Consider the following 12,344-nt stretch of genomic DNA (forward strand, 5'->3'; position numbering starts at 1 on the left):
TAGTCAAAATTAATTTCACAAAAGACTGTGATTCATAAAATCCCCTCTTTTTACATATGCATTCCTGTACTAGGCTCAATGGTAACATCCTCTAAGGTCATAAAGAGTAAGAAGTTAAAATTTATGATGAGAACAAGAGGCAAGCACCACTGCCTCTGGTCTAAAACATCAGTATTACAATGTCACAATGACAAACAGGGACTGAGAAAGAAGGTGTCTTTGCTGGGAGTGGGACTAAAGTGTCAGAATGCCTGCCTGGCAAGTGAAAGGCCCTGAGTTCAAATCTCAGTACTGGAAAAAAAAAAGAGAGGGAGGATATCTTTATTAAAACCTTAGTAATTAAAGCTATATGCTTCTACTATCTAGAAAAATCAATTATCTGAAAAATCTCACATCCCAATAATCCTAGATATGCAATTACTGTATTTGCTTCTACATCTGACCCTGGATATCCATGAGTATATGGTTCCAAGGAGACCACCACTGATGAAAACGATGAATTCTCAGGTGCGTAGTTGTACTCTAAAATCACTCAAATTTACGTGTACCATGTGTATAGGTCTGAGCATCCATAACTTGAAACTGCATGGAGTAGGCTACATTACTGTAGGAAAATCACTACTGAACACATTAATGCTGAAATTTTCACTTTATCACTTAAATTAAGTATATTATGTGCCCCTTTTTGCTTAAAAGGTTTACCATAACTTTTACCTTGCTTTATGGGCACCATTTGCTTTTAAAGAGGCATGTTTTCACAAAACTAAGGACAATAAAACACTCAGCAGAACACAAATGAGGATTATGAAGGCTGATAAGAGCTGCTCCACATCAACTGAGCTGTGACAATGCATGCAGAGAAGATTAAATGCTTTGGTTTAGAAAAATTTTTTTTCATTTTTATTTATTTATTTTATTTATTTTGGTGGTACTGTGATTTGAAATCAGGGCTTTACATTTTCTAGGCAGGTGCTCTACTGCATAAACCAGGCCTCCAGCCCATCTTTTGATTTTATTACTTTTTTTCTGACTGTACTTGGTTACAAATGCATGTAATAAATCCACACATAAGGCAGGCTTATTGTATTCCTATCAATAAACCATCAGACTTTAAAGCGACAGAGGCCAATAGGAGAAGGGGACCAGGAAGTAGAGAAAAGGTTAGTTCAAGAAGAATTAACTTAGAAGGTAACACACATGTACAGGGAAGCAATGTAAATCAACTCCCTGTATAGCTATCCTTATCTCAACTAGCAAAACCCTTGTTCCTTCCTATTATTGCTTATACTCTCCCTTCAACAAAATTAGAGATAAGGGCAAAATAGTTTCTGCCTGGTAGTGAGGGGTAAGGGGGGATAAGGGAGGAGGAGGGGGGAAGGGGGGAGAATTGACCCAAACATTGTATGCACAGATGAATAAAATAAAAATTAAAAAAAATAATAAAGTCACATATTAGAAAGGAAAAAATAAATAAAAAATAAACCATCAGGCCATCAGTTTTCTGATATGGTTAAAAAATTATCCTCAAAAAAAATCAAAACATATCACTGCTTTGAAACATATATTTGTTTCCTTAAAAAGAACTATACTGGCCAGTTGTAGTGGTGTACACCTGCAATCTCAGCTACTCAGTAGAGGCAGAAGGATCATGGTCCAAAACCAACCCAAACAAAACATTAGGGAGATTCTATGTGAAAGGGGTAAATTAGAAGAACAGGTTGTTGGTTCAATTCTTCTGGGTTTGTGTTTGTTAGGGGATAGAAGAGATAGAGGAGTCCCTCATCTTTAAAAATGAGGATTGCCCTTGTTCCTTCCTATTATTGCTTATACTCTCTCTACAACAAAATTAGAAATAAGGGCAAAATAGTTTCTGCTGGGTATTGAGGGGGGAGAGAGGGAGGGAGCAGAGGGGGTGGTAAGGGAGGGGGTGGGGGCAGGGGGGAGAAATGAACCAAGCCTTGTATGCACATATGAATAATAAAAGAAAAATGAAAAAAAAAATAAAAATAAAAATGAGGTTTGCTAATATTCTTGAGACAATCAAACATTTGACATAAAAGAGCATGCCACAAGGAGGAGCTATTCCCCCATCACATCTGGCATCCACTTTCAAACTATAATGGGTGGTAATAATTAATATTTTATTTGAAAAGTATTCAATAGGGTGATGTGAATAATGTACAATGTAAGTCTGATTAGAACTGTCACTATGAATCCTCCCCCTGTATAATAAATATATCCTAATAAAAAATTTATAATAAAAATTTTTTTAATATATTCATATAACCCCAACCAAAATAAAAATTATTGTGACTCATGTTTAAACTAATACAGTAATGAAATATAAACAGTCTTTTCTCAATTAGCATGTGGTGCCTGTGAATGATAGGGTTTTTTGGATGTAGATCAGTTCATGAGTATTTGAGAAAGATGTGGCAGTCACACTTGGTCAAAATAAAAACTTTGTACCAAGACAGCCAATGATTCTTACATGACATATCAAACTATTTTCTTGTTCTGACATAATGAATGATCCCAGCATGGTGAATTCAACAAATGTTAGTTTTTTCCCTTCATTTCTATACAAAGGCAGGCATAAAAAATCAGATTAGATATAATAATAGTCATTGTTAAAAGAGTAGATCTTTAATCATAAATTAAGACTTTGACTAAGTTCATGAGAAACAATTCAGAACCAGAATAAAATAAACATTGAGGGATAGAACTGGAGGAAAGATGGTTTAGAAAAAATTTATTCCACTTTTCATATTCTTCCAGTTCTTACTACAGGGTTCAGTGAAAGTGCTAATTACATAGTGACAAAATAGTAATCTTATATACTTATTTCGTCTTTGTCAGTATTGGGGACTGAATGCAGGGCTTAGTGAGCACTCTACCACTTGACCCGTCCCCAAGCCCTTTTGCTTTTACTATTTTTCAGATAGGGTCTCCTGCTAACTTTGCCCAAGGCACCACCACCCTTTTATCTTTGGGATTATATGCATGTACCACCATGCCCAGCTAGCAATCTCATTTATTTCTTAATAAAACTCCTGTTTTACTTGCCTTTTTGTGTCCCTACCATCTAGGACACAGGAACCAATACATGTCTGAGTGAAATTTGAATGAAAGAGTTGTCAGAAAAATTGGGACAGATGGTAGATTGCACACAGACATAAGCTATTCCCAAACTTCTATGCTCACTCCTGTAGTTCATGACTTGCCACTCCTAGGAACATAAGCTGGGTATGGTGATTCATCCCTATAATCCCAACATTCTGCAGGCTGACACAGGAGGATAACAGTTTGAGAATATCCTAGACTACACAGCAAGACCCTGTCTCAAAAAAACTAAAAACATGAAATGCATTCTGTCCCCCAGGAATCTGAATCTAGCCATGTGACGTCCTTTGGTCAATAGGACATTAGCAAACACAACACAGAGCTTGTACACTGGGGACTTACCCTTCTACTCTATGGAGCCATGCAACCACCACCATGTGCATGAGCTCAGGCTAACATGCAGGATAATAAAAGAAATATGGCCATAACCCCAGCTGACATCTACCAACTACCACCTATGTGAACAAGAATGAAGCTACTCCATCAAACAGCTATTAGAGGCTGGATGCAGTGACTTAACACCTGAAATCCTACTTACTCAGGAGGCAGAGAATGGGAGTTCAAGGCCAGTCTGAGCAAAAGCAAGACCCTATCTCAATCAATACGCTGGACATGGTGGCATGCACAAGTCTGTAATTCCAGCTACACAGAGGTCATAGGTAGGAAGATAACAGTTTAAGGCCAGCTCCAGCAAAAACACAAGACCCTATCTAAAAAATAACTAATTTAAAAATAGGGCTGGTAGAGCACCTGTCTAGTAAGTTTGAGTTCCTGAATTTAAGTGAGTTCTTAGGTTTAAACAAAAAAGAAAGAAAGAAAAAACTGTTAGAGCCAGAGCCAAGTATGGTGGAGAACACCTTAATGCCAGCACTTAGGAGGCTGAAGTAGGAAGACCACCAGTTCAGGATAGTATGGGCTATACAGTAAAGACTTTGACTCAAGGGGAGGGGGAGAGAATGGCGGAGGGGACATTAGAACTTAAAAGTAAATTAAAAAAAACTGTAGGATACAAAAGCAACATACAAAAATCGATAGCACTTCTAATCACCAATAATGAATTATGTGAAATTGAAATCACAAAAGGAATCCCACTTACAATACCTACAAAATTAATAAATAAACCACCCAGGAATACATTTAACCAAAGAGGTAAAAGATCTCTATACTAAAAACTATAAAACTCTGATGAAAGAAATTGAAGAAGACACCAAAGGAAAAGAAAAAGAAACAGAAAAAAAAGGAAAGATATCCCATGTTCCCTGACAGGAAGAATTAATATGGTTGAAATGCTCATATTATCCAAAGCAATCTGCAGATTCAGTGCATTCCCTATCCAAATACCAATTTCCAAGGAATTTTAAAAATTGTGTGGAAACACACACACACACACACACACACACACACACACCCCTCAAAAAAGTCTTCAGCAAAAAAGAACAAAGCAGGAGGGCTGGGGATGTAGTGCAGCAGTACAGTGTTCACATAGCACACACAAACCCTTGGTTTGACCCCAAAACCACAAGAAAAAACCATGAAGCAGGAGGTACTCATTAAACTACCTAATTTCAAAATATACTACAAAGCTTAAGTAAGCAAAGCAGCATGCTCTTGGCATTGAGAAAACAAAAATAGATTAATGTAACCAATAGACAGTCTAGAAGTAAACCCACACCTCTAGAGGAAAATGATTTTCATAAAGACACTATGAGTATATATAAAAGAAAGTACAACTTTTTCATTTAATGCTGTTAGGAAAACTGGATACCCAAATGCAGAGGAATGAAACTTGACCTCTATCTCTCACCAGAAATAAAAAATAACCCAAAAAGATTAAAGACCTAAATGTGAGACTTGAAACTATTAAACTACTAGAAGAAAACTTCTGGGCATTGGAATGCCAAGAATTTTTTATACAAGATCACAAAAAACAAAAGCAAAAATAGACAAATGGGATTATATACTACCAAAATGCGTCTACACAGAAAACTATCCACGTAGAGAAAAGATAACCTATAGAATGAGAAAAAATATCTGCAAACTCTATACCTAATAAGAGGCTAATACCCAGAATGTACAACCAACTCAATGGCAATAGCAAGATAATAATAGCATCATTCTTAAAATGGGCAATAGATATAAGTGGACATTTTTCAGAAGAAGATATGTAAGTAACCAACAGGCATATGAAAATGCTCAACACCACTAATCATTAAGGAAATGTACATTAAAGCCACAATGAGCTATCACTTTATCACAGTTAAGAATGGCTTAGACAAAAGATAAGTGCTGGTGAGGACGTGGAGAAGAAGGAGCCTTTATATACCATTGGTGAGAATGTAAATTAGTAGAGCTATTACAGAAAAAGGTACACAAGTTCCTCAAGTATTAAAAATAGAACTATCACCATCTACTAACCTTACTGCTGAGTATATATCCAAAGGAAATGAAATGAATATGTCAAAGACATCTGCCCATCCATGTCTATTGCATCAGTATTCCTAATAGATAAGAAATGGCAACAAACTGAGTGTCTATCACCTGATGAATGGATAAAGAATGTATATGTACAATGTGGAATGAAAAAGAATGAAGTCTTGTCATTTCAGACAACATGCCTGGAAATGGAGATCATTATGTTAAATGAAAAAAGCCAGGCACAAAAAGACAAGTACCCCCATGAGCTCACATGTGGAATCTAAAAAAAAGCTCACAGAAATTGAGAGTAGAATGGTGGTTATCAAAGGCTGAAGAAAGTAGGGAGGGAGGGATAGTTATAGTTAGATAGGACTAAGAAGTTTTAGTATTCTACTGCAGAGTAGGATTACTACAGATAGAAATAACATACTGAAGATTTTTTAAAAACTAGAAGACAAGATTTTGAATTTTTTCACCTTAAAGAATGATAAATGTTTGAGTAGAAAGATACATTTACCTTGACTGCAAAATGTATGCCAATGTCAAAACATGGCATGGTATCCCATAAATATATATAATTTTTCATTTTCATGTATTAAAAATATAGCCGGGCACCAGTGGCTCACACCTATAATCCTAACTACTGAGGAGGCAGAGATCAGGAGTTTCGTGGTTTGAAGCCAGCTGAGCAAATAGTCCACAAGACCCTATCTCAAAAAACCCTTCACAAAAGATAGGACTGGTACAGTGGCTCAAGGTGAAGGACCTGAATTCAAGCTCCAGTACTGCCAAAAAAAAAAAAAAAGATATAAATTTAGTTGGTTATGGAGGTACAAGTCTAAAATCCTAGCACCTGAGAGCTTGGGAGGCTAAGGCAGAAGACTGTGGGTCTGAAGCCAACCCAGGCAAAACAAACAAAAAAATTAATTAATAAAAATTAATTTAGGAGCTGGAGGCATAGATCTTTAGGAGAATACCTGCCCAGCATACACAAGGTCCTGGTTTGATAATTAGCACTGAAAAAAGAAAAGAAGGAAGGAATTTTGAGGGGTTTTGTATGTTTGTTTACTGCAACAAAGGGTAGCAAATATAAATAGGTTACAAACTTAGGGAGAAATCCATGCTTCTATTCCCAAACAGACTATATGAGCTTGACTGATATTATACCACTAACCTTAGGTTCAAAACACTAGACCTATTAAAATAATTATAATTCCACATGCTCTTCAAACATTTCAGGCTTACAAACTTTGCAAGGCTTTGGAAGACTCTAAAACTTTCAAGGATACAAATGAAGATAGAAAACAGGATCCTACAAGTAGAAGGAATTTCAAAATCAAGACCAAAGAACAGAGATGTGTTGAGCCTTTGTGTCCTTTTTCTGTATGAACTTATATTTTATACAAATATCTTACATTAACATATTTTCAAGGCTACAACTAAACAAGTGCAGAAATGACCATCTGTGAAAACTACTAAATACAGAGATAACCCCTATCACTATAAAGATCATAAAAATTGCTACATAATTTGCCATATTTTAGTCTCCACAGAATTTAATGCAAACTATTTTGGGTGTCCTAACTTTTATATTAACAACAACAAAAATCTGTTGGTTTATCTTTAAACAGAAAAGGCTGGAATAAATGCCCACTAAGATCCCTCTTTACCTTTTTCCTCTTCCTAAATTAGAATATTGTCAATTACTGCTCCTAGAAAATCAAAACCTATGGCATTAATAAATGTGAGAATTGGCCAATCACCTAGCCTGAGCTGCCTCCATTCTTGTTTTCAGTGACAAAGGCACTGGGCTTTTAGATGGGCCCATACTAGCTTTTAAGAAATAGTGAACCCAATTTGTCTCTGCTTTCTAGAATAATGTATATTCTACACTGTAGAGAAGAGTGAGAAATGAAAATTAGCTCAATACACACACTAATGTTTTCACTTAATTATAGTAAATAGCAATTTCTTAGTACCACAGTATATTTAATTCTGTACTACTATGTAAGGGTTTCATGCTGAACACTTTTAAAGCATCATGAAGAAGAAATTTTAGGTGATTTTCAGGTAAGGAAACAACTTTAAGGACTGGAAAATACATGGTTAAATTTATTTTACTGGGTCCAAGATAAATCCTTAAAAAAAAACTTAATTACTTCATTAATCAACTTTAAGAAAAAACATGCTAAGTAGAAAACTGAAATTTAAACTCCAATGTTCACATGAAGAAAGATAAAAACTTAAAAATAAAAGATAAAAAAGTACTCTTAATACTTCCAAATGGTTTCATTATATTCTTACCTTTTAATTTCACACCTACTGCAAAATTAAGAACGAGTAGAAATTTGTTGAAAGCATACAATTAAAAGCTATTTTTCAAAAATAAAACCTCTTACCTGAGCATGAAAATTGGACATAGTCGTTGTCTCTATATCTTTCTTTCCCAATATCTCCATTTTCACTGGTGAATTGGGAAAATTAAATGAAAAGTAGTCTAAAAAGTCAGGTAAATAAGTAGCTGCCCCATGAACAATGCCCATTACATAGAAAGCTGCAGAGTTTTCATTTTCACTGAACACTAGACCCACAAATTCTTCTGCAAACCTCTCCATCTCCATAGGAGACAGGTGGGAGAGTTCGTTGCTGTAGGCATGGATGACTGATGCACCTCCATTAGGCTGGTGCTCAATATGAATGAGCTGCTTGAACTCCAAACTGTCCAGCCTTTTGAGGTTATTCTGAACTCGTGGCTCCTTTAATGAGACAAATGGAAACTCACTGTTTTCTGGAATTTTAGAATCACAGTTCTTGATATCTACATTCTTTCCAATGCAATCCTTTATGTTCTCACTTAGTATGCCTTTGGCCTCTCGATCTTCAACATCAGATAACAATCCTGAACAGATGGTCTGAATAGATTTGCTAGACATTTTCGGACGCTTCCGTTTCTCATTTTCTTTGTGTTTCTTTTTCTTTTTCTTCTTTACCTTTTTAATTTGTAAGTCTTCTACATTTGTTTTTGGCTTCTCCTTCCCACCTGTTGGGAAAAATTTTTTTTGAAACTCCATATTTTAATTACTTTAAAAAAAAAAAACATGCTTTTAGGAACTGTTTTGACACTTCTGAAAATTTACTCAGAATTAATTTTCTATTTGGGACTTACTTTACACAGTACTAATAATCAGAACTTAATTAGTCTCTCTCATATATCTCTCTCTCAACACATGCATACACACACACACAAAGGCAGCTTAGGACCAAGTTACACCTAATGGTGTGGGTTACCATTCTGACATATAGCAGATGCTCAGTACTGACTGAAAAAATTAGGTGAACTAATGTTTTAGAAAGTACAATATTCAAATTTTAAAAGCAGAAATTCAAAAGTGAAAAGTTTAAAAAGGTAAATATGAACAATACCATTCAGCTATTTTCCATTAATAAATTAATTTTACTTTAGCTTAAGTCTTAAGTCTAGATGCCAAAGAGACTTCTAAATCACAAAGGGAAAAATACATGCATAGTATAACAGCAACAAACCTCCTCAGTAAACTACACTTGCATTTAAAATGGGTGACTTTAAGTCCACCACAGTTTCCAAAGTTCCAAGCAAAGATCTACCAAAGCACTGTAAAGGAAATGACAAAAGTAGAATATCTCATATCCTAAGTTCCAGTGATACACATGTGCTGGCAAGGAGAAAGTAACGGGATGGTGGAGTGGCTCAAGTGGCAGAGCGCCTGCCTAGCAAGTGTGAGCTCAAAGCCCAGAACCACTGAGAGGAGAGAGAAGGAGAGAGAGAGAGAGAGAGAGAGAGAGAGAGAGAGAGATCATATGTTCTTCAGAATATTGTATAAATAAAACAAATTTAATCTGAATTCAGAGTGGTGCTCTGAAAAATAATGATACTTCTTTTCTGTCATTGTATCCCTCATACCTCTAGAACACTGCTCTGCATGGTATTTATGAATGAAAGGACCTGTCTCACCAAGACTGCCTGTGGTTTACAGGAGTTTCCCCTGTCTCTCTTTCCACATATGAATACCAATAAATCTTATCCCTGGAAACAATAACAAATTATCTCAAATTAATAGCAAGTCCACAAAAGGGAAGGTTAATAGCAAATTGTCATATCTAAAAACTCATAGAAGAGACGAATTCATAAGTATACAATGAAGGACAAAATGAGTATCATCATGGAGGCTGGAAGAGTGGCTCAAGTGGTAGAGTACCTGCCTAGCAAGTGTGATGCCCTGAGTTCAAACCCCAGTACCATAAAAAAAAACAATTAGTATCATGAAAAGCAAAAATAGAAATCTGTCAGCATTATTCATTGCATAGGTTTGTAAAATCATAAAAAGCAAAGTGTTAATTCTTTAAAGAGTCTATCTGTAAGTAGTTAAGAAATATATTTGGATAATGTCAACAAATTCTGTCTAGGTATACAGTATTAAAACACCAAATTCCAGTTAATATCTTATGAACAAAATAACAAAAAAGTAAAACATGAGCTAACCAAGATGAAAGAGCTTTATAAATATAAGCAAAATGAAAAAAGAATAGCAGTGGAATAAAAAGTATAAGTTAAAAACATTTAGGAGGCACAGGGATGATTAACAGTATTCCTAACCACAAATGAAAACACACAGAAAATCACTTCAATTAAATGGCTTGCCAAAATAAACAAAACCTCACCAATGAACATGTTTAATAAACTATTACATCACACCCAATAAACAGAAAACAACCAGTCACTAGAACACGTTACTTTGAAATAAAATAGGTACAACATAAGAAATGCAAACTAACAAGAAATCAAGTAAGAGACTTTTTTTCTTTTAAATTGGCAGTACTGAGGTTTGAATTCAGAGCTTCCAGCTTCCTCGGCAAGACTCTTAAGCCAGACCCCAAGCCCTTTTGGCTTTTAGGTTATTTTTCAGACAGGGTCTAGCATGTTTTGTCTGGGGCCAGCCTAAGGGGGGGGAACCTTCTGTCTATGCCTTCAATGTAGCTGGGATTACAGATGTGAAACACCATGCCTAGCTTGTTTGCTGAAATGGTATCTCAGTAAGTTTTTTGCCTGGGTGGCCTTTAATCACAATCCTCCTGATCTCTGCCTCCCAGGTAACTGGGATTTACAGTTGTGAGCCACTGCACCCACCTAAGAAGATCCTTACATTGAGCTTCAAGAAGTCGAATTCTCATGGCAATCTTTGTGATTACATACTACAGTAAGCACAGTGTGCCAAAGAGTTAACAGACTTGAGACTGCTATCCTTAGAAAGGCTTCCATGTAAGGTTGGACCTTGGCTGGCATTTGCAAGCTTGTATTTTTGGGAGGGTTCCCACCATTGCCTAGTAACAGTGGTTCACTGTGCCTAAAGTATTTGTACAAACAATATGGTGCATGCTCAACACTTGCTTTCCTTCTAGGAGTCTGGAATTTTGGTCCCTGCTGAACAGATGGTGCCAACATGACCAACTCCCAACAAAACCCCAGGAACTGAGTCTCTAGTGAGCTTCCCTGGTAGGCAACATTTCCCATGTATTGTGCATCCTACATGACTCCATCTGGAGGAGAGGACACTTGGTAACTTGTGCTAGTTTTCTGCAAACACTGCCCCATGTGCTTTTTCTGTGCTGATTTTACTTTGTGTCATTTCACTGTAAGTCACAGCCACGAGTACAACTACATGCTGAGACCTGGGAGTCATCCCAGCACATCAGAGAACCTGAAGATAAGTGTTGGGAACCCCAACCAAACTAAGGCACTAGCATTCACAAGCTACATTTTATGAGTTTTATATAATCTTCTCACTCATTTCCTGTCTCTACATACTAAATGCATTAGACACATATACAGAAAATTCTAAATACTTTAATGAAGACCATTTTGAATATTAAAAGTATTTAAAGTACACAGTACTCTGTAATTCTTCAGAGCCCAATAAATCAGAGGTAATAAAGTACCCTGCTTAAAAAAAAAATGGAATTGCTGCCTAAGTAACATATACTATAAAAAAATATGAAAAAATATGAGATTGATGGGAGGAAACACACACACACACAAACTCATAGCCACAGACACATGCACACAGTGGATCACAAATGCACACATATATATACACACACATACAATCAGGGAGAGAGAGAACTCCAAGTTGAGAGTGAAAAAGTTAGAAACAGAAAGAAATGCAGATACACAGACAGACAGAAAGAAAAGGACTCATACAAAAACAGATTAAAAACACCAACAGAAACAGGTAGAACGACATGTGTTTTTGATAATCAATTATGAAAAAAATGGCTTTAAAAATAAAAAAATTCACTGACATTAATTTCTGCCATTAACCTTAGTATACTTTTCGTGTTAGTAAAATGAAAAATAAAGGTTATCCAGACAAACTAGATCTTAAAATAAGACATACAACTTCATTATCATGCATAGAAAACAAAGTAATAATTAGCTTTGCAATTTTCCATCCTTGGTCGTTAGGGAACACTGACCTGCTGTCATTCTTCCTGCCATGATTTGCCTTTCCATTACCTTGATTGTACTACCAATAACCTTAGACACCACCTCATTTTAACCCCCATTCCACCTGTCGTGAGCAAGTTTATTTGACATGCTATAATGATAAATTTTACTTTCAAAAATGCTACAATTATAACACGTATGTTCTTAACCTTAATAAACTACATAAAATGGCTGGAACACGTACAGATGTCAGAAAAAGTAATTGGTATACTTTAATATAAAAGGTTGAGACCCACTAAATAAGCTTGTTTCAAACTTATTTATT

At 35.8% G+C, this 12,344-nt stretch overlaps 1 protein-coding gene across 2 annotated transcripts in view; it reads right to left on the minus strand.

Annotated features, from left to right (window-relative positions):
* The window catches only part of Rsbn1l (round spermatid basic protein 1 like), a 62,066-nt gene that overhangs the window by 18,691 nt on the left and 31,031 nt on the right, over positions 1-12,344 (minus strand). For both annotated transcript variants that reach the window (XM_020187264.2, XM_074064898.1), the window contains exon 3: positions 7,938-8,578. In XM_020187264.2, coding sequence (XP_020042853.1) covers positions 7,938-8,578 — 641 coding nt within the window. The remainder of the gene's footprint in view (positions 1-7,937; positions 8,579-12,344) is intronic.

Source organism: Castor canadensis, chromosome 2 (assembly GCF_047511655.1).
Source record: "Castor canadensis chromosome 2, mCasCan1.hap1v2, whole genome shotgun sequence".
Lineage (NCBI taxonomy): Eukaryota > Metazoa > Chordata > Mammalia > Rodentia > Castoridae > Castor > Castor canadensis.